This window comes from Tauraco erythrolophus, chromosome 25 (assembly GCF_009769465.1).
Source record: "Tauraco erythrolophus isolate bTauEry1 chromosome 25, bTauEry1.pri, whole genome shotgun sequence".
NCBI classification, from domain to species: domain Eukaryota; kingdom Metazoa; phylum Chordata; class Aves; order Musophagiformes; family Musophagidae; genus Tauraco; species Tauraco erythrolophus.
This window is the reverse complement of record NC_141489.1, coordinates 968463-992213: the sequence shown is the minus strand read 5'-3', so window position 1 is coordinate 992213 and position 23751 is coordinate 968463. Positions and strand designations below refer to the sequence as shown.

Genomic DNA, 23751 nt, shown 5'->3' with positions numbered 1-23751 from the left:
CGGGGCTGGCCGTTGGCGCCTCGCGCCCGCCGCTTTGGCGCCTTTTTCGCCTGTGAGGGAGCGCGCGGCGGCGCCCGGAGCCGCCCGTCCCGGCGCTGCCGGGGGGTGTCGGCGCCCCAGTAAACCCCGTGAGGGCGGGCACGGCCCCGGCAGCGCTGGGGGCCGTTTGCCGGTGTAGAGCGTGCGGCGCAGCGCTGATATTGACATGGGGGTTCAGGCATGGCGGCTCTGCGAGGAGAGCGGGATGCGGCCCGGGCCGTGCGGGGGGAGGCGGCCCCGGTGCGGGCCCGGTGCGGCCGTGCGTGCGGGTTATAACCGCGAACCGCGCCGGACCGACGGCCCCGGGCTCTGAGCTGCGCAGTCACGGAAAATGGCGAGTTACAGAGCGGTCATGGAGCCGCCGAACTACCCAGGGCAAGACGTTTGAAATTAAAAATTAAACCCTAAAGTTTGGCGTTGAAGTGCCGGGATGTGGCTAACAAAAGTTTCTAGACATCCACAGAGGAAGATTTCGGTGCGTCTGGTGAGCGTGGCAGCTGGAGGAAAGCCAGACTCAGCACTCATGGCCAGATAGCGGAAAAAGCTTTGTTTTTTTAAAGAGAAATAGATGGATGATACCTACCTGGCACCTACCTAACCCCAGAGGGCAGGAGAAGGGGAAAAGAAGAAAAAGTCCCTGAATATGGCACCAGTTGCTGCAAGTCAGATCCAGTTCTTCATGCCCACGGTTTGTCCGGCCCAGTGCGCTTTCGCTCTGAAATAAGCACGATGTTACGGGCAAGGAAAGAGGCAGGAGCTCTGCCCGCATCTGTGTACGGTGTGCTTGTCCGTGGCCACCATGGAAATCTGTTGACAGCACAAAAATCTGTGACTCTGATTTGATAATTAAAAGAATGTAAGAACTGGAGAGATCCCTCAGCCAGCTCAACCCGCCTCTCCTTACTCTACCGTTTCACCTGGGCAGAACAGCTGTGAAAAGGTGAGAAAATACTTATTCAGGGTGAAAAGTAACTTTTTTCTTTTTTTGTTCCCTGGTTTTGACCACTTCATGCATTCATTTCTCATTTATTAATAACATGGTTTTGTTGATAATGTTAAAGTGCATTTAATGTTGAGAACATTGAAATAAATTCTACATTTGTGCAGCTTATTGAAATATTTGTTATGATGTTCAAGTACATTTACTGCTACTCACTTTCCAGGATAATCGCTCTGATTACTGACGTGTGTTTTCGAAGCCAGCAGTGTATTCCTTACTTTGTTTTATGGGTGTTTTTGCACTTTGCTATCTGCCTAATTTCCATGTTGTGATTATGAAAGATTCTGCTTGTGCACACTTTTTAACACACTGTATAACATAAGTAGTTTTACTGATTTAATAGGGTTGTTTATGCTGCATCATACTAACCAGAGGCCTCGAAATAGCTGGCTCTTATCCAGCTGTGTTAATTAGCAACAGTTTCATAGCTTCGTAATGAGGACATATATTAATTGGAAAATGGGTTGAGACAATGAAACTCATTTTTACGTCAGGCATTTGCAGGTATGAGATTGCAGTAGCTCAGCTGGTCTGAGTTTAATTAGCAGCACAGAAGTGGACAATTCTTTGCTGTGTTGTCAGGCTTCGCTGTTATATGTTTTAATTCAGCTTTAAAGTGACCTAAAATCAGAGTGAGATGTTGTGAATATTTCTTTTTCCTATGCCCGAGTGGGGTTCACGCAGACACTAATGGAAGTTCAAATGGTTTATGAACAAAAGAGCGAGCTCGCTACCTCCGAAGAGAAAGAGTTTGTGAATAATGCAAAACAAACGTATGCCAGATGCTGTCATCTCTTCTTTCTTGTGCGCTACGCAGAACCAAGGACTTGAGATCTAGTCAGGGTTACTGGATTTACCAGAAGAGGAGTAATTTTTGTAGGAGGAGGACACTCACATGTTAGGGTAAAGACTCTTAGGGAATTTGTGTCTTTCCAATTGTAGAGGAGAGCTTAGAAAACACTTGGTTGCAGTGTACAGATTTTCTTATCTACAACTTTTATTTTGTGTTTGTTACTTCTTTCCTTTTAAGGTATACACATTAAAACTCACAAAATATGCATGGGCAAACTCCATTTTATTACTTTTTTATTGTAGTACTACTATAATTTACTTTGGTAAATTTGTATCCCTGTTTAAAGTGCCTTAAAGCAATTAAAACTTAGTTTAAATTCAAGTATTGTAAAATGTACAGAGTACAAGCACAAAAAAAAGCTGCATAGTGGAAATCCTAGAGCAGGCTAATACATTCAGGATGCCAAATACTCAAGTATTAACAACACCAGATCAGTATTAATGTTAACAATAATTAGCCAGCTTCATATAGTCACTAGAGAACTGGGCAATATAAATGCGTTGTTCTTACCATGAACAAAAGAGAGAAGCATAACTGGACACTGAAAGAATCTGTAGTTTCAGTTTTGGTAAGACATGCCGTAAGTAATAAGGCAAATACTGACACTTAATTAATCTTTTACATGCTGCTGTCAATCCAGCAACTACGGTACATGGTTTCTCTAGATTCTGAGCCCCTGCAATCCCAGTGATCGTGGCAAGAGTTTTTGACATCCAGGCCTCTTAAAAATACTCACAATCATTCTCATCTTAATACAATTTGGTTTGCATTTTTGTTTGGAATTTGTCTCATAATGCTATGAAGAAGTATGTCTGAGTTTGCATTTCTGGTTTTTTTTCTGTGTACAGATGCAAGATCTTGCCCTTAGCTACTTTGAGTAGTAGTGGGGGATACCTAATGGCTATGGGAGAATTTTACTTTGGACATGTAGCCCTTATTTTGTCCATTTAATTTGAAGGAATAATAGTTGTACCCTGGTGTAATAGTGCTTGTGCTGGATCAAGAGCCTGACTTACCTATAATGTTTGTCAGAAAAGGAATTTGTTGAAGATATTTGAATTCGCATCGTTATAATAAACAAAATTGATTAAATACCAGCATCAAGATGGTTGGTTGACTCCTTACATTTGAGCAATTAAGGAGTATAATTTTAGTTGCTATGGCTAAGAAAGTTGTAGTACAGGTACGTGTGGACATGTAAGAGAATGACTGATTTTCAGTGGAAATTACAGCTTCAAAATCAGTGGAACAATATGGCTAAAATGTTACTGGTTTGTAGCAACGTTTTAAAAAACGGGTGTATAATTATGTAAGGGAAAGCCATTTTCGCTCAGTTGTTCCCTAAAAAAAATTAATTTAAAAATACCAGCCACTTTTAAAAGAAAATTCTTTGTTAATAGTTTACGCATTTGAAGAGCTTCTTTGTATGTAATTTTTGCTTAGTGTTATTTTAAAATAGATGTCAAAAAGTATGACAGTTGCGATATAAATGATTACAAGGATTCACCAGTCATTACGTGTATGCAATACTGAGTAATTAAGAGAATGAAATATGCATTCCTCATTTCCAGAAAGAGAAATCAAGTTCTCTTTTACAAAGGCAGAATATGTCAAAGTATAAATTTATAGTTTAATTTTTGTAATATTTGATGAAATTCTACAAAACAACAACAGTAATGAGAAAAACAAAGGGTTGCACCCAGAGTATAAAACTAGAAGTCAGGTTCTTGGCGTCCGAACTCCCTCGCTCTTCTGCCTTTCCTTGAAGAGACTCACGCGTTTTCGCGGTGTTCATCGAAATACTGCAAAATCTCGTGGTTGTGGCAAGATACCAGGCTGTGTAAGTCCTTCTCCAGTTTATTTCCAGAGCCCATTGGAGATAACCTTGGGTTAATTTTGCTGCAGATTAGGGTTTGATAGAAGGAATACTGCAAGACCTCCTCATGACCAGCCTGACCTCAATGTCGGGAAGAGTTTTCTTTTTAGTGTGCAAACATCCTTCGTCGGTCGCTGCCAGGTGGAGATCAAAGCGCAGTGACACGGATTTTTTCCTTAAGCGAGGGTTGTCCTTAAAGAAAGAACCTTCCCACTCTTTAATAACTTCATCCACTTTTTCTGTCCTGAAACAATGAAGCAAAAGTATTTATGAACCTTCAGGCAATTTGAAATACTTGTCTTCAGGGCTGCTTTTAACATGTGGAGAGAAATTGCATAGCAAAGTGTCAAGTTATTTTAGATGGGTACCGGAACACTAGAATGTTTCTTTCTTTCACAGGTTCCTTCTCCAGAAAAGCTAAACAAAGCCTGAAGGCTCATTACATTCTTGGTTTTCTACTCCTAAGTAGACGTGGATACAAAGCCAATGCTCCAAACGCATCAGGCAGTTTGTTTCCAAGGAGAAAGTTTGGAATCCAAGCTCAAAAACTTTGCAAGAAGCCTCTGTGCTCTAATGGGCAGGACTGAATTCCTGCACCTGAGAGCCTTCCGAGCAGGGAGGAGAAGAATCTAGTTCAGGTGCAAAGCTCAGAATGCACATCTGTGTTAAATTAAAACAGAATGGAGGAGCGGAAGTAAAATGAGAATTGGAAATAATATTTGGGCACCCAAATCCTACTGATTTGATCCTCTAAGTACGTGTCTGGATCCAGATCTAAAAGTCTGACTCGGGGGCCTTACTCAGGGAGTAAACTGCTCTCAGCCAAGCAGCCCTGAGCGAACCCGACTGCGTCAGACGAACAAAGCTGATGTGGGATGTGTGTGCTGGGCCATTTGATGGTGTTGGTTTTTAATCAGAATTTCTACGTGTTTTCCACAGCTGATGACAGGGATCGGTGACATGGGACACTACAGTTTGTGTGCAACATTAAATGCTGGTCTGCAAAAGAGCTTGAAGAGCAGCAGAAAAAAAAAAGAATGAGGCAATGCAATGCTATTAAAGTAATTGAAGGCGAATAATACCTCCTAACAGACTTTCACATGCCCACTGAGCAGCCAAGCTCTGCGTTCCCTGTTTGGTAATGGTGAAATGTAGGAGTTTCCAAACAGCAAGTCAGAGCAGCCAAGCCTGAATTTATGTGCCTAAATATGCCTCAGAGGGACTCTGCCAACAGGGTATGGGCTCTTCTGCTCTCAGCCTTCAGCAGATGAATTATTCATGGTTTCAATCTTAACAGAAATAGAAATTACAAAGCAGAAGCATCATCACGATATTGTTAGCTTATGAAGGAAACGCTAATAAAAAGCATTTAATTTATTGTTAAAATGTACCATTCAATATAACTTGAAGAACTGTCACTGTTATTCTGGAGCGTCTTGGCTTTATGGGCATGATGTAACAGACACTTAAAACTCAAAGCTACTGAAATACAATGCCCAGCATTTACTTTCTGTTGTTATTTTGTTAAATACATGTTTGTCTTACTGCACAGTGCCGTGAGCTTCTGCGCTTGCTTTCACAGCATTTCCCTCTAGGACTGCTTGTTTCCTCATCAGTTCCACCTTCTCAGTTTCATGCTCCTGTGCACCATCTGTAAAAGAAAACGCAGCTATACTGGGCGTGCAGAGGAGTGAGGTCAGGACACAGGACCAGAGGTGTTTTTCCTCCTCCTGTATTGGAAGAAGATGCTTTTGTGATATCCAGTAATTTGTCAGGAGTCAGAAATCTCCTTTAGGGCCATAATCCCTACGGGGAAAGTGTCTGAGAAGTCACCTGAAGGCAGCGTAAAGGCAATCTTGCTACTGGCAGGCTTTGTGTCATCCTTCTGCTCGGGCACGGAGCAGCGAAACCTGCAAAAATAAAAATTATTACAGTCATCTGATAATATTGGATTTCTTTAATCCAAAACTTCACGTATGAACAGCTATGAAAGATTTACAAATATAAGAACCACGAGAAGTTCTGTTTATGACAGTAACTGTTTGTTAGGATTTCCTGTTCTGAGTATAGAACTGAAGAAAGTTACTGAAAATACCTGTGCGATTTCGTTATTGTTTTCAGTCAGTTTTCAGTCAGTTTGTTGTGTGCCAGGAAGGGCTGTTTCATTTTTGTTAGTACTGAACTGTCTGTATTTTCACTGTTAGAAGCATTAAATCTGAAACTGGCTCCCCTGTTTGGGATCTCCTTACGCAAACACGTGAGCTGAAACTCCCCAGTTTCTGTAGAAAGGACTGGGAGGCAACGTCCTGCTGAACGGTTTCAGAATTGCGTGCCCAGCTTTGTGAAGACACCAGTGCTGGGTGCAGGACGTGGTATTTTGCCTTTTCCTTATCTCCTGGTTGTTGACACTTGTGCAGCTTTCTCTTGCGTGTTTCTGTTTCACGACACTGGTGGTTTTGTACCAGGGAAAGGGCAAACACGCAGGGTTACCACCAAAGCAACGTGTCACTGGGAGGCATGTTCTTACAGAGCATCCTAAGGTGTGCCTTAACATGCTCGGAATGACACTGGGCAGTATGAACTCCACATGCAGGTGGACATCTGATAGGTGATGAGACGTGAACTCCTCTCCCAGGACTTCCTGGGTGGATTTGCTTTGTCAGAGGTCTGGGACGAACAGAGCCCGCGTCCGGCAGCGGGTGGGTTACGTCTACACGGACACGCAGCGCCTCGAGTGAGGGTGCAGTGAGGGTGCAGTGAGGGTGCTGTTATCTGCAGCGCATCCTGGAGACACTCAGCTCCAGAAAGTGCAGAATCAGCGAAGCCAAGTCACAATGAAACCATTTCTACGGATTTTACACTGTAAATTTTTGATGAATAGTTCATGTATTTACAATTCTGATGACTATTTCAATGACAAGTTCTGAAATGGAAGATGAATTTGAGTACTTTTTCTCTAAATGACAGGTACCTGTTTTCTTCTTGCTCAAGCAGGCTGCGGTACGTTGCTATCTCCTCCTCCAGTTTCATCCTCGTGTTCAGGAGAATTTCATGCTCCTGAAGCTGTTTCTCAATACCTCTTCTCACTCCCAGTAGCTCTTTCTCTAAGCATTCAATCTCAGCTTCTAAATTTTGTAGTTGCATGTGGTACTGCTGCTCTGTGGCACGCAATGAACGTTCCAAACCCTTTTCCTGTGAAATTTAACTCATATTTTAAGATTTGGAAAGTATATGTGTAAAGATGTTATGTACTTTTCACTAACAATCTATATTTTTACATCAGTTCTTTTAAGAATATTCTTTAGGAGCAGGAGTACAGCTTTCAAGACAATACTTTTGCTGAGAAATTTCCTTTAATAATTTAAGATACGATAAAAAAATTTAGCCTTCTGTTGTACCAGCAATCCACTACTATTGATTTTATCTGTATGGTTAAAACGATATTCAGCTCAGTTCTGTAGGAAAACTGAGGGATCTGCTCTTGTAGCTTATCTATGTTTCTGAATTCAGTAAATTGCTGACATATTTTCTCATGAATGAATTGATAAATTTGGCCCACACATTTAACAAACGTTATAAACCTGATGTGAACTGTTCAGGTGGAATGACTGGGAACTCGATGAGGAAGTATCATGCAAATACATGTTTGGCAGGCATGAAAACATGGCAACACGTGTGTATGGAATGGCAGATCCTGAACCAAAACGTACCACACTCCTGAGTGTGAGCAAATGGCAGGTTACTGCCTACTGGTTAGTGCTGGGGGATGAGCTGTGGTGGATTTCTGCTGTACAGTGGATGGGTTGTTACAGAAACTGGATTGTGGGATAGTTTACATCAAGAAAAGGGTTTATTTTTTCCAGGAGATTTCAAGGTTCATTTTATGATGCTTACCACAGCGTGGAGAGATTCAATTTCGATCTGCATGTGGTGCCACTGCCGTCTCGCTTCACAGAGTTCTGCTCTGGCTGCCTTTAGTGCTTCTGCATCTTTCTCCATTCTTTTAATCGCAGCTTCTGCTAGCTACAGGGGATGTAAGAAAGATAACAATATTAAAAACATAGTCAAATAATGAAAATAACATGGATACGTAAAAATCTCTGGTTGGAATTTTTTGAGAGTCGTATAAATCTGTTGAAGCTTACAGTGATGAGTTAATATTTTCTGTACCATGCAGATGAGAAGCCCTTATCCTGCTGTGTTTGGTGGGAAGTAGTTGGCTGTATCTTATGACCCTAAAAATCCTATTAAAAGTAGGGGTTTTTTTAAGCCAACCCTGAGCATGTGTGGGGCCATTTTTGATTTGGTCTTGTCTTTGATTTAGATAATATGTTCATGCATTTAACTTCCAGAGTGATTGCTTTGCTTATGAAAGTTACTTTTCCTCTTTGATTCCAAGTTTTACTGCAAGTGCTGAAGGTGCCATAAGCTCTGGAACCAGTACATGCTCTTTCCCACATTTTACTGCTTTATGCAGGTTCCTGTGATGCCATCAACTCTAAGGAAATAAACTTTTTAATTCAGGTCGTATGAAGCAAGTCAAATAAGTTTCTTTTCTTCCCCTGTAAAATACTGACCTAGTGTCATTTTATCGTGCTATCATTTTGGTGAAAAATCTGCATTTGGCTAATGCGCAAGTGACCACTCGATATTCTTTGCTTGTCCTTTTTGGCTGCGGGATTTATGTGCCAGGATTATATGGATACACGTTGGCTGCTTCGTGCCAAACACGAATGTAAACTTGGTGTAACTGGTTTACAGCTGCTCCTGTCATTGGATCGCTGTGCAGCTCCGCCAGGCTGCAGCAGTCTGGCCTGTGCCTAAAAAAGAACTCCTGCAATACCGAAGAAGTACAACAGGGTGATATAATACCTCATTTTCACCCTCAATTTCTTGACGTTTGATGGCCGAGAATTGTTTTGCCATTTTATTTCAAAGTGCAGTTGGGTTTCAGAGATGTTTTGTACGTAAATCTATAACGGTAGCATTGTGTGTTGATCACATTTAATCGATCTATATGAAAAACAAATTATATTTGCTGAAGAGTATGACACAGTTTTACCGTGAACAATATAAAATAGTTTCTGAAAAGGTACAGTTTAATATAGGTGCTAGAAATGGTAAATCTTGCTGTATATAAATGGATTCGTTACATTGCCTTACATTTTCCAGGTTCCCCTTCCCTCTGGGGTAACTAACGGTGGTGGAGGTGACCGTGTCACTGCATCCAGCATCATTCCTTACACCACCACAACGTCCCGGCTGCAGGACAGCGGAGCAGCCGGACGAGTCCCAGGGGTGAATTCCGCGCTCTAAGCAGCGTCTATTTCTGTAGCTTCTAGTGCGCGTCCCACTGCGGGAAATCCGCTCCCTTCCCGACAACGCGCTGCGTGGAAACGGCGGTACCGTACCTCCGGGAGGCCGCGGGAGGGATGCGCAGACCGGGACGCTCCTTCCCCGGGAGGTGCGGGGCTGCGTGCGGTCACCACCTGCGTCCTCGCTGAGACGGCGGCGGGTGTCCGACCGCTGGTGCGGGGCGCTCCATGCCCGGGGCCGGGGCGGCCCGCGGGGCCGGGACAGCCCGCGCCCCGCCCGCGCCGTGCGGGGGTTGCGCCGTGCGGGAGGTTGCGCCGTGCAGGGGGTTGCGCCGTGCCGAGGTTGCGCCGTGCGGAGCGCTGCGCGGCTGCGGCACGCAGCGCCGGCGGGGCTTAAAGCCGCAGGGCCGTGCTGGGGAGCGCTGGGAGCGCGGGGGCTTCCCGGCCTTCCCGGCCTTCCCGGGAGCGGCTCCTAAAGCCAAGGTCTGCGGCTTCCCAACGCGTGTGGCGGAAGGGGCGCGCACAGCGCCCTTGCGCGCTCGTTCCGCCGCAGCTCTGCGGTTTTGTCACCTCCGAGGTGCGCGGCGAAGAGCGGGGAGGCAAAGGCAGAACTGCAGCTGCACGGAGGGGAAGGGAACGGCTTCCCAGCGCTACACTCGTGCTGGTGGCAGCGCTGCTGGAGCAGGTGCGTCCCCGGGCAGCTGGAGCGCTGCAGCAGGCCCCTAGGGATGTCCCATCCTCGAAGGTCTGTAAGGCTCAGCAAGGCGCAGCCTCGGGCGTCTGACCTGAGCCAGTGTTGGGGACTGTCCCGTTTGGAAGACGAGCTGGGCTCCCGGGCGTCCTCCCACCCAACGTTTTGGTGGTTTTATGGGCAGGAACACAAAACGCGGGAGAGGAACCAGCACTATGAGTGGTAAAGGATGCCAGTGCACCTGGTGGCAAGGGGTTTGGCCCTTCTTCTGCAGAGTGCAAAGTACTGGTGAATTTACACTTCAGACATAGCTGCCTGCTGTCAGAAAGAGGGTCTGGTTTGTCTCGGAAGGTGCTTACAGCACCTCTGCCGTGTGTCCCCGTGTTCAGTTCACCCAATGTGCAGATTGCGTAAGATCCTTACACCTTTCCTGACAGCTACAGGGAGGCAGAAAGTACAGGTTGTCTACTGTGTTATATTTTCTGCAAATAAGTCTTCATTTCCTGGCTCACTGTAGCTACTGTATGATCCCAGTGATCTTGTCTGCTAAAGAACAGCTCTCACTCATTTTTCATTTTTTTTTTCAGTAACGTGCAATGCCAGATATTTAGTAAAAAAAATCAGATTTCAGTAAAAAATAAAAAATCACTAGATAGAATGCATTTTTAGGCTCCAAATAAGAATGTACATCAGTAAAATGAGAAAAAAAAAAAGGCAGTAAACTTTTACAAGACACTTGTCTTTTTAGAAGTCAAAGTATTATGCCACTTAAAAGTCTCCTGGTGAGCATAAGGAACCTTGTTCTTGGCCCTGTCCGCTGGCACATGTGAAAGGATCCTCTGTTCTGATTTTATTTTTCTTAGCTGGCTGTTTTCCAGCTGACCTGGGCTGAGATGAGAATGTTTTGTTGTCCACTCTCTTTTCTACAAGTGTCTCAACTATTCTAGTTTTATGTAGTCCTAAAACCAAAGTATGAACAGTGTATGAGAACACTCACTTACTAAAGGCATTAGGAATCCATCAAACAAGCTTAGGATTTTACACCTTAGGACACTGTAAACATTTATAGGAAGATGCTATGTATTTAAGCAAATAAGAGCAAAATCTTCCTTTTTCTTTGCATTGCAATACCGATTGTTTACAGTTTGCTTTCAGTTCCCTGGGACTCAATGTCGTCTGTTTACACCAGGCAAAGTCAAGGCTGTCTAGTGTCCAGAAATTAATTCAGAAATATATAAGTTCAAAATATTATAGAGGTCTGCAGAGATATTGGATTTGGTCCCACAAACCAAACTTTATGCATCAACAAGCACCTATGGATGAATCTTCACATTACCAGGAGCTAAACATTTGCCAGTTGATAAATTTTTTTAAACCTTTTAAAAAGAAATTAACACTAATGCTTTCTTTTTCCATCTTTTTTTTTCAGGTGTAAAGGGAACATCTGGCTACGAGATCCTTGAAGGCTAAAGGTAGGTGTAAGCAATTGTATCTTTACTAGGATTTATGTACTTTTGTATTCTAGCTACTTTCAGTGTTCATATTTTATTGCAGATGTTGGGTTTTAGGTTTTTTGTTTGAAGCAGGAAGCAGAAAAAATTCTAGTAGTGCGTTTTACAAAAGACAGAATAGAGGCACAGTATGAAATCTGTGCTTCCCTTAAACTTCTAGTTTGGGTCAGTCATTTAAGGGATGTGATAGAATGTGCAGAATGTTTGTATTCTAGACACACGGTAACATACATGGAGGAGCTCAGGGTAATTTCCATGTCTTATCTGAGAATCACACAAAAATTGTCAACATTTCGGCTCGCGAGCAAAGGCGCAGGTGGGAATTGTAAGGGAATTGTATTCTGGTTCGTAATTTAGTTGGGGACGAGATTCTTCTAAGTGCTTTGTTTGGGTTGGACACCCCCAAGCTAGACCTGGGGTTGGGAAGCTCCTGGTGTGCTCCCACCGGGTGACACTCCGGGACTGGAGCCGCTGCGTCATGGCCGGGTCGCTGTGTGCCTCCGAACCCGGGTGCTCCTGCTTTGCCACAGCAATCCCTGCGATGTGGTGTTCTGGTTGCAAAGACTTTTCTCTTCAATTGCTCGCTCTAAATGGTAAGTTACCAAGTATTTCTTTAACCCCACATGTGAACAGTTTTTTTTAACATGTACATTAATTGCTTTAATTGCTTTAATTGCTTTGAATGAATGGGCAGTGCTGTACCACACACATAGTATGTGGCAAAGCGAGATTCCTGACAAATGGCAAATATGGGTCAGGAGCAGCAGTCCTAAACGAAGAATAAAAGTAGACCAGCATCTTAAAGCTTGTTGAGTCCTTTTTATTAGTCATGAAAACTGGAAAATGAGGATAGGATAGGAAAATTATTTTATCTGTTAATTACTAAAAATTATAAACAAGCTTATCTAAATAAATGCCTCATGTGCCCCACGTTTCTAGTTATTGAACAAAGAATTGATATATTTAAAGAACGTTGTGAAAACACTACAGGTAATATCGATAGACTGGAGCAGAAAATGTATTGCATGACAGCTAAGAATGAAAATGCAGGCCTTGTGCTCTGTAAAAAAATCTTAGTAAAAAGCCAATCTGCTTTAATCACTTCATACAAAAGAACCAAATTATTTCTCTATTTTGGCTTTGCAAGAAACACGGAGTGAATGGATCCTTTGCAATAGCAGATTGTGCGTTATATCTTCTCTTCGACTTCCTTAACATGGGATGCAATGACTTTTCCATCTACCACTTCTTCAACAATTGTCTTGATCTTCCGAGTTTTAGTAGGATCTAGAGATCATAAACAAAACAAAACCCCTGTTCATCAAAGAGTTAAAATTCTAAACCAGAACAGCATGCATACATGACCAGTTACATCTTTTTGCTTTCAAATGGGCTGCTCGTTACGATGAACCCCACGATGCAGTTAAACAGAATAGCATGTATTATTTAACTATAAAAATTACTTTAGAAACAAAATTTTATTCAGTGAAGTTCTACCTACCCTGAGAAGAATCCAGTGATTGTGTTTGTGATTTGGACCCTGTCAGGGATGAGCTTTCAAATGTAACTCCCTGTCCTGCGCCCCTAGAAGTGAATGAGACAGGCGATACTGCGGGACGTTTGTCGGGGTCAGGAGAAACGGTGTTGTTTTAAATTCTGAGCAGAATGGTTCGTTCTCCTCCGGCAGAGCATATCTGTAGTATTTCAGAACCGTTGTACGTGCCCTGCTGTCTTTTGGTGAATGTACCACTTCTTACCTCTTTTTTCCTGCTGAGGATGTTGCTACAGAAACTAAACCCTGGGAGGTGTTTTGTGTAAATTACTTACACGAACTCGCCATCCAGCAGGCGACGGTAGGTTTCAATCTCCATTTCCAGACGAGTCTTGATGTCCAGGAGTTGCTGGTACTCAGCGTTCTGGCGCTCCATGTCAGCCCTGACCTGGAACAGCTGGGACTCCAGATTCCCGATCTGAAGTTGCATCTGTGAGAGCTGAGCGCAGTAACCTCCTTCCGTTTCTGCTAAAGTGTCTTCAAGGGACTTTTTCTGTGTAAGAAGGATATTAAATAATCTCTGGTTATGGACAAAAAATTCTTTACAGAGACAAAACCAACTGAAATAGTTTAACAGGAGTAAGTATAGCGTCATTGCTTAGAGATTTTTATTTTTTTCTTGAAATACCAGTTTGGAAACTGGCCTTTGCTGCTTCACTGAATGTGAACATAAAAGTTTATCTCTTCAAAACATGCTACTTGCAAAGCAGTTATATATATCACTGCTATTTTGGAACTAAAAGAATGCGGGGTTTAATAGGAAATAAATGCAAATCCTAAATCCTATAGAACAGAATAAGAGCTAACCACACTTCTGAAGTTGGAACATTTATTCCAACTAGTTAGCAGGTTCCTTAGGACATACCATGGCAAGTTGAGATTGTAGTTCAATTTCCAGGCTCTGCAGAGTCCGTTTTAGATCCGTGATCTCACTCTTTCCTGACTGGAGCTGCTCAGTGTTGGTGGAGATTTCCCTTTTCAGCTCCCCACTCTGAAATGCCAAGGAAGAACAGAATGTAATTTTGCTGCTCCAAATATTGAACTCATTTTCACATGCATTTCCCTGAATTTGCCATCTCTGGTTGTTACTTTTTCATTGAACCACGCTTCGGCCTCTTTGCGATTTTGCTCAGCAATGACTTCATACTGTCCCCTCATGTCGTTCAAAAGCTTGGTCAGGTCGGTTCCCGGAGCAGCATCCATCTCAACGCTGACTTGGCCAAGGGCACTGCTTTGCATGCCCTGAAGCTCCTGGAGACATTTCAAATAAAGAAAAGTTTCTGTTAATAAAAGGCAAAATAGTTCTACCAAAAACGTGTGTAAAGAAGTAGGTGTGATATAAATTCTGTTTCAACAAGAATCTGGAGCTTGTGGTGTGCTATTTATTTCACTCTTTCACTTAGTAAACTCAAAAAAGAACAGCAAATGAAACTAATGAAACCAAGGAACTCCCACTGGCGTAAATAAGGGAATAATTTGATGTTTCACAATTCCGTCTGCCTTGTTATAAATTCATGAAGGAAAAAAAAAAAGTACCTCTTCATGATTCTTCTTGAGATAAGCCAGTTCTTCATTCAGGCTTTCGATCTGCATCTCCAGATCAGCTCTTGTCAAGGTCAGCTCATCGAGAACCCTGCGCAGACCGTTGATGTCAGCCTCCACGCTCTGGCGAAGAGCCACTTCATTCTCATATCTGTAAAGAAAATCATTAAATCTGATTTTTTTACATGGTTGATGAGCTCAGATCCAAACTATTAGTATTTACCATGACACTTACATAGATTTTACTATGAAATCTTAAAACACATAATTATTATTATATCGTATAATAATTATGTTTAAGTATTCTACAATGAAAGAGATTTTTTAAATAGAAAATATTTTTCTCCTTAAGATATTAGTAGAGTTTTTGTAACGTTGAGATATACTTACTTCAGTCTGAAATCATCAGCAGCCAGTCTGGCATTATCAACTTGCAAAATGATCCTGGCGTTGTCGATAGTTGCGTTAATGATCTGGAATACAGACAGTGTTCAGAGAATAGTTTTAGAGCCCACTGGCTTGCAGCTCCGAGTAGCTATTTACATAACTGTAATCCTAAAGGCGATTATAGTGCTAACTGTGCTGGTTAGACTCTGGTGTAATTTACTACGAACATACACAGGACAGATTTCAGCTCCTGCAGTCAGCATGCTCCGCTCCACGGGGGAACCCAGCTCACATTCCTTGACTAACAGTCTGTAATCTCTGCAGACCTTGCCAGGTGGTCTGTCTAGTTCAGGAATTGCATTTTTGACGTAGGAAATACGAAACTTAGTAAAATTTAAACTTTGCCATCTACAAGAGTTAGTAGAGCTGGACTATTCCCACCAGACCACGGCGCGCAGCGGTGTGTGATGTAGCTGCAGAACGGCCGTTAATACACAAGAAAAATTCAGCGCGTGCCACCAGTGCGATGTGACTGGGGTTATTGCAGGCGTCGGTGCTGTAGAATAAATTTGGTTTCTGAAAGGAGTTTGTTATTCTTATCCAAAATATTATTATGCAAGTTACAAATGTAAAGATACGTTAAGTGCATCGCTTTGCTACCTTGTTTCGAAGATCTTCAATTATAGGACAATATTTACTGTAGTCGATCCCAGAGCCAGGTATACCAGCACCAGGGCCGTTTTTCTCATACCACTCGCGGATTTTGCGCTCCAGCTCAGTGTTGGCATCCTCCAGAGATCGGACTTTGTCCAGATAAGCAGCCAGACGGTCGTTGAGATTCTGCATAGTTTCTTTTTTTGAGCCAGAAAGAAGGCCACCGTCTCCAGCACCAGCAGTTCCAAAACCACCTCCAAAACCAGATCCTGAGCCACTGCCAAAGCCGCCTCCAAAGCCAGCGCCTGAGCTGCTGCCAAAACCACTTCCTAAACCTCCACCGAAAGCGCTGCCTAAGCCGCTTCCATAGCCACCACCTAAACCACTACCAAAGCCTCCACCAAACCCAGTACTTAAGCTGCTCCCAAAGCCTCCACCTGAGCTACTCCCAAAACCCCCACCGAAGCCAGAGCCAGAACCAAGCATGGAAGCAGCACCAAACCCTCCACCAGATCCACCACCAAACCCAAGTCCGCTGCCACCAAAGCCTCCTCCACCACTAGAACTGGACATCCTCAGAGATCCCCCGCCAAGTCCACTCCGAGAAGAGAACTGCCGGGATCCACCACTGGTGCGCACGGAAAGGGCCATGGTGCTGGCGGTGCCCTGATCTGTTGTGTGAAGCACACAGCGGAGAGCGAGGCCGATGGAGCACGCTCTCACCTTTATGTAGGGAAGGCGGTGGGTGTTCCAGCACCAGTCCCCACCTCCCAGGAAGAGCTTTAATTCTTTCTGTCTCTTGTTTGGAGGGGAAGTCAGTTTGGTATGTCCTGGCCAAACTAAATAATATGTGCCCATCTAAATTGCTAATGGGAGTGGAAATCTGGTGCCCTCCAGGTATCTGCTGTGCGAGGGGAAATGGGTGGAGTAGAGCTGAGCCATCACCAGAATGTTTTGCCATGTGCAATGGAGCACAAAAATTTCTTCTCGCATTTAAATCTTTCCTAAGTAATTTTTTTTGTCACTACATATTCATCGCTTTCTTGGTTTGGGGCTATTATTGTAGAAATATGCTTAAGTCAGTGGAGTGATCCCTTTCATACCATTCTTCCCAGTGTGCGTGTCAAAAACATGTCTCTTTTCACAACACCTCTCTGGCCTGACCTGCCGGGTTAGCGCGCCCTGTATGTTTAGTGAGAAGTGAGAAAAGGGATCGACAAAAGCGTGTGAAGAGGCACGTGGACATTCAGTGATCTGCAGGTTGATCACTGATATGAATAAATATACTTGATTATACTGAATATAATTTCTAACTGTTTTTTGCCCTAAACCTTTCCTCGTTGAAATATCTCTGTGTAATATACATAGCTTATACCAACAGTTTGTACTTTTGAGCTGAAAACTAACCATTGTTTCTTCTAAATAGTTTGCTATTATCTCAAAATAAGGAAAACAATTTCTGTAGTTTGTGCTTTTTATAATATAAATCTAAAGATCAAGTATAGCTCTTCTGGTTGCAGGTTTAGGCATGGAAACCCTTCAAAACCAATATACTTTTCTTTTGAGTGATTTTGGTAAACAGAAAACTTTTTTCCTTTGTCCTGGCTTAATTGTATCGTTGGATTTGTCAACTGAAGTGTGTTCGGTTTTAATTTGTCTCCACCTGGGAGCATGGGTACTTTTTTGGGCAGAAATGTGTTATGAGCAGTAGATGAAAGGTTTAAGTAAAGCGTTTATGTAGAAATGAATTGATAGCCTCGTATCAGTGACTCATGATGGGGAAAGCAAAGGATTATCTTCTTTGGCAGCTCTTTTCGTACAGTTAATAACACATTGGACAGGTGAGACTTCAAAAGAAAGAGTTCTTTGTGTTTATGCTGTCGAGAGGAAGGCGTAGACTCCTGGGACTGAAGGTCTGGGTGTGGTGTAGGAGACCTCAGCTGTACAGAGATGTACGTGCAGTCGGTGGTAGAGAGAGGTTTCGTGGAGATGTGGTCTTTATTTCTGAACTGAACGGCTGAATATGTCCTTACTGATAAAGTATCTGTGCTTGCTATAGTCCCTGGTCATATAAACGTTCACAGAGTGAAAAATAATAAATAGGCTTCTTCAGTTTATTTGTTCATTTTAATTTATTATGAAAAGAAAATTGACACTTCTTGTTTATTTGAAATCAGTTTTTACTGAAGTGACGCTGCATTGCATTTGAATGGTAGTTCAAGATCAGAAAAGGTGCACGGAATCAACATTTTAATGCATTGCTAAAAACAAATCTACTCTAAATGTGCTAGTACATAAGAGGAAAAAAATTGCTAAACTTTGGATCGCAATTAAACTAACATATTTGAGAGAGTGTGCATCATCTGTATCTGTTAAATTCATTTTTGTAAAGTTTTCATGAGGTGTCCGTCAAGGTTTCAGAAATACCAGCTCAGGCCTAAAATCTTTTCATTTATTAGTATATTGACAGTGTGAGAAAACTTAAGGCGCCAGATGTAGAAGGGACCAGTCTGAAAAAATGAAGAAAAAATTCCCATAGTGCTTTCAGAAGAGTCCGTTGCTATCCAGAGCTTGTTAAGCAGATGAGCAAATTTTGTCCTGTGCCTTCATCTAATGGCTTTCACCGGCTCGGTGCTTTGAAACTTACAGTCAGCATTGCTGCGGTATTTTTCTAAATTTAATTTAGATTATTTTAAAAGCTATAGTAAATTCATGCTATAAGTCATATGATTTCCTAATTTTTACTGACCAAGTTCTTTAATGCAATTTTAAGACTGTGATGTAAGTAAAAACTAGTACTTCAGGTTTTATCTGTCTTGGAAACAATCATACATTTACAACAAGCTAATCTGTTTTTTTTTTTTTTATCAAAGTATTTAGTGACTATGTCAGTAACCCCAAAATCTTGTACTTTGTGACTCACTGATTTTTATTAACAGTCCCACATAGGAAAATAAAAAGGAAAAGAAAAGATTATTTGAGATTTGATAGTCTGGCATTTTTAAACCCTTCTGGGGCTTACAGAGAATTAGCTTGGATTCTTTATAAAGTTTAATCGTTTCGTTTTGGCATCAGCTCCAGGAAGCTCCGAGGCCATCTCCTCTCTGCTGGGGCCGTTTACAGCTTCTCTTCAACCTCTCTGACCTGAGAGGAGACAACCTTGCCATCAACCACCTCTTCAACAATTGTCTTGATCTTCTTAATTTTACTTGATTCTGGTAATGCAATTGGACAGAGAATGAATTAAATGCAGTGTACACTGACAGACTAATACTGCAGCAGTTCTGCCAATGAGAAAACAGGTAAAGGCATCTTTTCCGTGCACAGTTACTGTGAAGTAAGCTTTTGGGGTATGCAGGATACTCCTTTGAACATCCTGTATGTTACCCATATACTATAGCGGACATTGTGTTGAATAACTCCCTATCTCTCCTGATAGTTTTGCTCCAGTTTAGCACAAATTTCCAGACCTAAAGCCTAGGGACAGTCTTACAATGAAAAGGATACTTTTTGCTGTTAAACCACATCCTTTCTTTAGCAGCCTGGTCCCCTGCATAGTCTGCAGAGAGAGGCAGGTGCTTCCAAAGTCCTCCAGAGGGTAATTCCATTAATTCTCTGGCGTTCTCTTGGCTCCTTGAGGAGCCTGTGGTTCTGCTTTGGGTGCCTGAATTATATACGTACAAACAGGCTTTGTACAGTCCCTGTAGGTTATCTATTTGTACACTTCTTACTTTCTTGATGTAAGATTCCACTGGTTGATTATTTGCTCTGAAACTGTGGGTTTTTTTTTGTATCAGGATACTTAGTTCCATAACATTCAACAGGCAGACATCAGAAATTAAGGAAATTGGTGTGACATACCTTTTTCAAGCTCTGCTGTAGATTCATCCAGTTGGAAATGTCTGTTCAAATTATAAATTAAAAAATATAAATATATGGTGCCTAACATACGGAAGAAACATCCTTGTTCCTTTCCTGTATGTTTAATCAAGACAGGTAATGTCCTTTCATCAAGACATTTGACCAGATGTTGACATTTAACCATGAGTTTTCTCTGTTAAAGTAGAACTTGCTAAGCATAAGCTACAGGTGAGATTAATCTGCAGGCTCATTTCTGCAACACTGTGACTTCAGCTCTTGCAGATATGCCCAATCTAGTTCCTGAGCCAGGACAGGTGAACAGGCAGAATCCTGGGGGGAAACACCACTCTCTGCTTGCCCCACTTTCATAGATGTCTGCTCTTTTCACTCCAGAATGTGGGATACTGGACTATCCAAACATTTAGTGTCAGCTCACTTGCATCTCTTTGGATTTTTAAGCAGCTACTCGAGACACGGGTGGGTCGGAACATAATCCAGTGCCGTGGGCTGCAAGAGGAGGTCGCTATGCTCTTGCTGAGTGCCTGCTCTGGAGTTACTAGGTGCTGCGGTGTCTAAACCAGGTTGGAAAAAATCTATCCCAGGTTGGCCCAGGCCTGCAGAAGCTACAGTCGTTCCAGTTACGTACAGGCCGGTCCCAAATTGTATTACAGACGCTTATGGAGCACCAACATCTGTCCAGCTGCTCAGCTCGCAGTGTGACAGCACGTTCCTCTGCACAGGCTGAGGCACCACCTCGGCTGACTTCCAGAGCGGCCTCTGGGGCCGAGCGCGGGCTGCAGCCCGCTCCCAATCTGCGGCTGAGAACGGGGAGCGGGCTCCCCTCCGCCAGCCGGTCGGGAAGTGGCGGATTTTACACTTTAGCTCCCCGTGAATGCAGACAGTGTTGGCAATGCTGTTCGCTGTCACACGAGACTAAGCCAACAAGCACAGCGCGCGTGTTTCCTCACCCGCTGTCCTCTCCTTCCAGCAGGCGGCGGTACGTGGCGATCTCCATTTCCAAGCGAGTCTTGATGTCCAGCAATACACTGTACTCGTTATTCTGACCCTCCATGTCAGCTCGCAGTTGCCTGAGTTGAGCCTCCAAATTGGCAACTGCCTCCTGTATTTGCATCAGCTGATAACTGTAACGTGCTTCCGTCTCAGCCAGAGTGTTTTCCAAGGATGCCTTCTACAGCCGATGGAAAGAACAGAGATGTGTTAATGAAGAGGATATGTTTTTGCATTAAATTAACATTTTGATTGAAAAGCCTCTCAGTTTCTATATTTGTCTGTGTAACTGGCTACTAAACACAGTCCTTGTTTCAAGTACTCCTTATTATTTACCATGTTAAGCTGGGACTGTAATTCCAGCTCCAGCCCCTGAAGGATCTGTCTCCGGTCGGTGATCTCTCTCCTTTGGACTTGCAGCTGTTCCACGTTGACTGCTACTTCCTGGTTCAGTTTTGCTGTCTGAAATGCAAAAATGGAGGGGCTGTAAACTGCAGCTCGACACAACGGAGGTTCCTGCTGATGATTAAGTCGTTGACCTTACCTGATTTTCAAATTGTTCTTTGGCTTCTTGACGGTTCTTTTCTGCCATTTCTTCGTATCGCTGTCTCATGTTTTCCATAATAGTTGAAAGATCAATACTTGGAGCAGCATCCACCTCTACATTAACTGAGCCGCCCACCTGCTTGCGCAGTCTGTCCATGTCCTACAGCAGTGAGGATTGTGTTAGCATCAGCTACAGGGAACTCTCAATCCTGAATATTGGAAGCAAACTCAACATCTACAGAGACAGGAGTAATTCTTAAATACCACCTCAGGACAAGATCACTCAATCACCTTGTCGATACTGTTTAGTGCACCTCATGTTAGAACATTTTACTTATTTTGTAGCAATAAATGCTACATCATAGATAAACATACTGCAAAAAGATGGTTTCCTCAGGACCAGATCAATGGAATGAGTGTAGAAGTCATGGTTTCCATTTGTATACTTTTGTGGGGTAGCAACTCCTAAATCACAAATTATTCTTAAAGAAAACCTTCGCTGCTTAGTTTCTGGAGCTGTTCAGCCTTTGATGGCTGATAGCTTGGATGCCAGTTAGTGCCACACGCAGTTATCCTGCTTCCAGAAACAACAGAAATGCTTCAGTCCTGCGCAGCGCAGTTCCAAGTGGGTGCCAGGCTGGCGGTTTTTCTAGGTTGGATCTTTCTCATATAGTGCCTAAAGAACATATTTTCTGCAATGCGATAAGGAATTTACACTTTCAAATTTGATAGTATGACACTAAGAGGAAAGCTTGGGCACGTGCCATAATGAGATTTTGTTAACAGCCATTTTGAATTTAGGATTTCAGTTTGTGTCTTTTCTTGAAAAGGGGAAATGAACAATGGTTGTCTAATGTGCTTACCTTTGTAGGTCTTTGAAATGATAAATGTAATGCTAAAGGTGAGGTTTGGTTTGAGTTCAGACTCCTAGGAGATAGTGAGTACACATCTCTAACTTGCAGGGATATCTACATGAGCCAGAGCTCCTGTTGCAACCAGTAGAGACTGCAGAGTCTCCCAGCTGAGCAGCCAGTAGGTGTTTGCTCTGCAATGAGCTGAACCACTCTCTAGGCTACGTCTGTTTTATTTGCTGTCTCTCAGTTGATTATGATAGAACCATAGGTGCGTTCACTTAGGTAATATAGGAATAGGCACCTAAATTCTGATGTGCTAATCTGCAGCTGAATCCCACTGTAACATTATTTCACGTTAGCCATGAAGATTTAATTATTCCTAGTGAGGCTGAGTTTATGTATGCCACTTCCAAAAAATCTCTCCCTGATAGTGTTTGAGTGCTCTCACCTCCTCATGGTTCTTCTTCAGAAAAGCTAGTTCTTCAGACATGCTTTCGATCTGTGACTCCAAATCAGACTTTGTCAAAGTCAGGTCATCACGAACTCGGAGCAGTCCGTTAGTGTCATTCTCGACACCTTGCCTGAGCAGGTGTTCATTCTCATACCTGTAAGGTAAGGCTTGGTTTGTCATCATGAAAATGCGACTCTTTGATGTAAACATTAGAATCGGTACCTAATACAACCTTAATTGTAAAATTTTTATTAAACATTATGTTAGAAAATGTTTACTTCTCAGCTTTGATACTAATAACTAGAAGGTTTCATGAATAAGAGTAGCATAAAAGAGAATTTATGAAACGATCGTGGAACTTACTTCACTCTAAAATCATCAGCAGCCAGTTTGGCATTGTCAATTTTCAGGACAAGCTCTGCGTTTTCCAGCTGTGCATCACGAATCTAAAAAGGAATGGTTGAAAAGCGATGAATCTTGGTGCCTAAGTGCACACTTGTTCCGTTTCTGGAAATTAATACTGCATGTGGGCTTCATCTTGCTTAACTTTAGCTGCCTTTTAGTCAACTGCAATTAAGCTGAGTTCTCTCTGAAGTGCGTAGAAGGAACTAGGGTTTTCCAAAAGGCAAATTATCCTGTCGTAAAAAAGGTATGCAAAATCGTACATTTTCTACAATAGGTTATTATCTGTCTCCTCGCTAATTGCAGTTCATGTATTTATAGATGGCTATATGATATCTTACCTTATTTTGGAGATCTTCAATTGTTTTAAAGTATGAGCTGTAGTCATGCCTTATGTCTATGGTGTTTTTCTCATACCACTCCTTGATCTGCAGCTCAAGCAGGGAATTTGCCTTCTCTAGCGAACGCACCCTCTCCAGGTACGAAGCCAAACGGTCGTTCAGATTTTGCATCGTTAACTTTTCATTGCCAGCGAGCAGCACGTCATTGCCAGTACTATTAAGCTGGAAGTTCCCACCGAAGCCTTGTCCATAGTTGGTGCTGGTAGAGATGCGGGTGTCGTAGCCACCCGCTCCCCCGTAGACGCTCGGGGCCTGAATCTTTCGGATGGAGGTTCTCCTGGAGGTTAAACCGCTGACACTGGGTGCAGTAGGTTGGAAGCGGGTGCTTGTACCCTGCCGAAAGCTTTGGACAGAGAATGCCATTTCTATCTTTGTCTTCTAAAATGGAACAGCTGAGCCTACAGAGGGAGAGAGCGGCTGGAGTGAAGAGCAGCGCGTGCTCCGTGAACCTTTATACTGTGCTCCAAAGAGGAAGCACAGCAGTCGCAACCCCACCTCTGTTGACACATAATGTGGCTGGTGTCAGCACAAACAGCACACGGCATATTGCCCCCACGCTCCGTGTAATGCAGAGGGTTCTCGTCTGTCCATCTGTGTTTGAGAAACCCCCCGGGTGGTTTGGCTCGCTTTGCCGTCGTTTTGAATGATGGATAAACCACAAATAAACTGTTGCATCATTTATGGCCGTGTACCTGCTCGCTATAGTCCTCGCGAACAAACAAGCAGATTCTTACCCCCATGTGCAGTCCACGAAATGAAAATGAGAGTTGACTGTATGTGACAAGAGACTTAAAATATTTATGTTTGC

General features: G+C 43.0%; 2 protein-coding genes across 2 annotated transcripts; both read right to left on the bottom strand.

Moving 5' to 3' along the window:
• Positions 1-3798: 3798 nt before the first annotated feature.
• LOC104384626 (uncharacterized) lies at positions 3799-16071 on the bottom strand. The gene is made up of 13 exons (XM_086626311.1): positions 15427-16071; positions 14770-14852; positions 14374-14530; positions 13927-14088; positions 13703-13828; positions 13119-13330; positions 12787-12869; positions 12478-12572; positions 7663-7791; positions 6740-6960; positions 5602-5678; positions 5314-5419; positions 3799-4012 (listed from the first exon to the last, which is right to left on the bottom strand). The coding sequence occupies exons 1-13, from the start codon at positions 16069-16071 to the stop codon at positions 3799-3801; spliced, it is 2310 nt and encodes a 769-aa protein (XP_086482437.1).
• A 2466-nt stretch (positions 16072-18537) lies between these two features.
• Positions 18538-23306, bottom strand: LOC147526909 (keratin, type I cytoskeletal 20-like). The gene is made up of 8 exons (XM_086626618.1): positions 22884-23306; positions 22504-22586; positions 22138-22294; positions 20834-20995; positions 20626-20751; positions 20250-20470; positions 19282-19322; positions 18538-18635 (listed from the first exon to the last, which is right to left on the bottom strand). Exons 1-8 carry the CDS (start codon positions 23304-23306, stop codon positions 18538-18540), a joined length of 1311 nt encoding a protein of 436 aa, XP_086482744.1.
• Positions 23307-23751: the final 445 nt, after the last annotated feature.

Coding starts and splice junctions, on each gene's coding strand:
- LOC104384626 (XM_086626311.1), bottom strand. CDS start 16,071: ATGGCCCTTTCCGTGCGCACCAGTGGTGGATCCCGGCAGTTCTCTTCT. Junction 14,853..15,426: donor TTGAAGATCTTCGAAACAAG/GTAGCAAAGCGA, acceptor TCTGTATTCCAG/ATCATTAACGCAACTATCGA. Junction 12,573..12,786: donor ATCACTGGATTCTTCTCAGG/GTAGGTAGAACT, acceptor TATGATCTCTAG/ATCCTACTAAAACTCGGAAG.
- LOC147526909 (XM_086626618.1), bottom strand. CDS start 23,306: ATGGCATTCTCTGTCCAAAGCTTTCGGCAGGGTACAAGCACCCGCTTC. Junction 22,587..22,883: donor TTGAAGATCTCCAAAATAAG/GTAAGATATCAT, acceptor ATTCCTTTTTAG/ATTCGTGATGCACAGCTGGA. Junction 19,323..20,249: donor CTGGAAGGAGAGGACAGCGG/GTGAGGAAACAC, acceptor TAATTTGAACAG/ACATTTCCAACTGGATGAAT.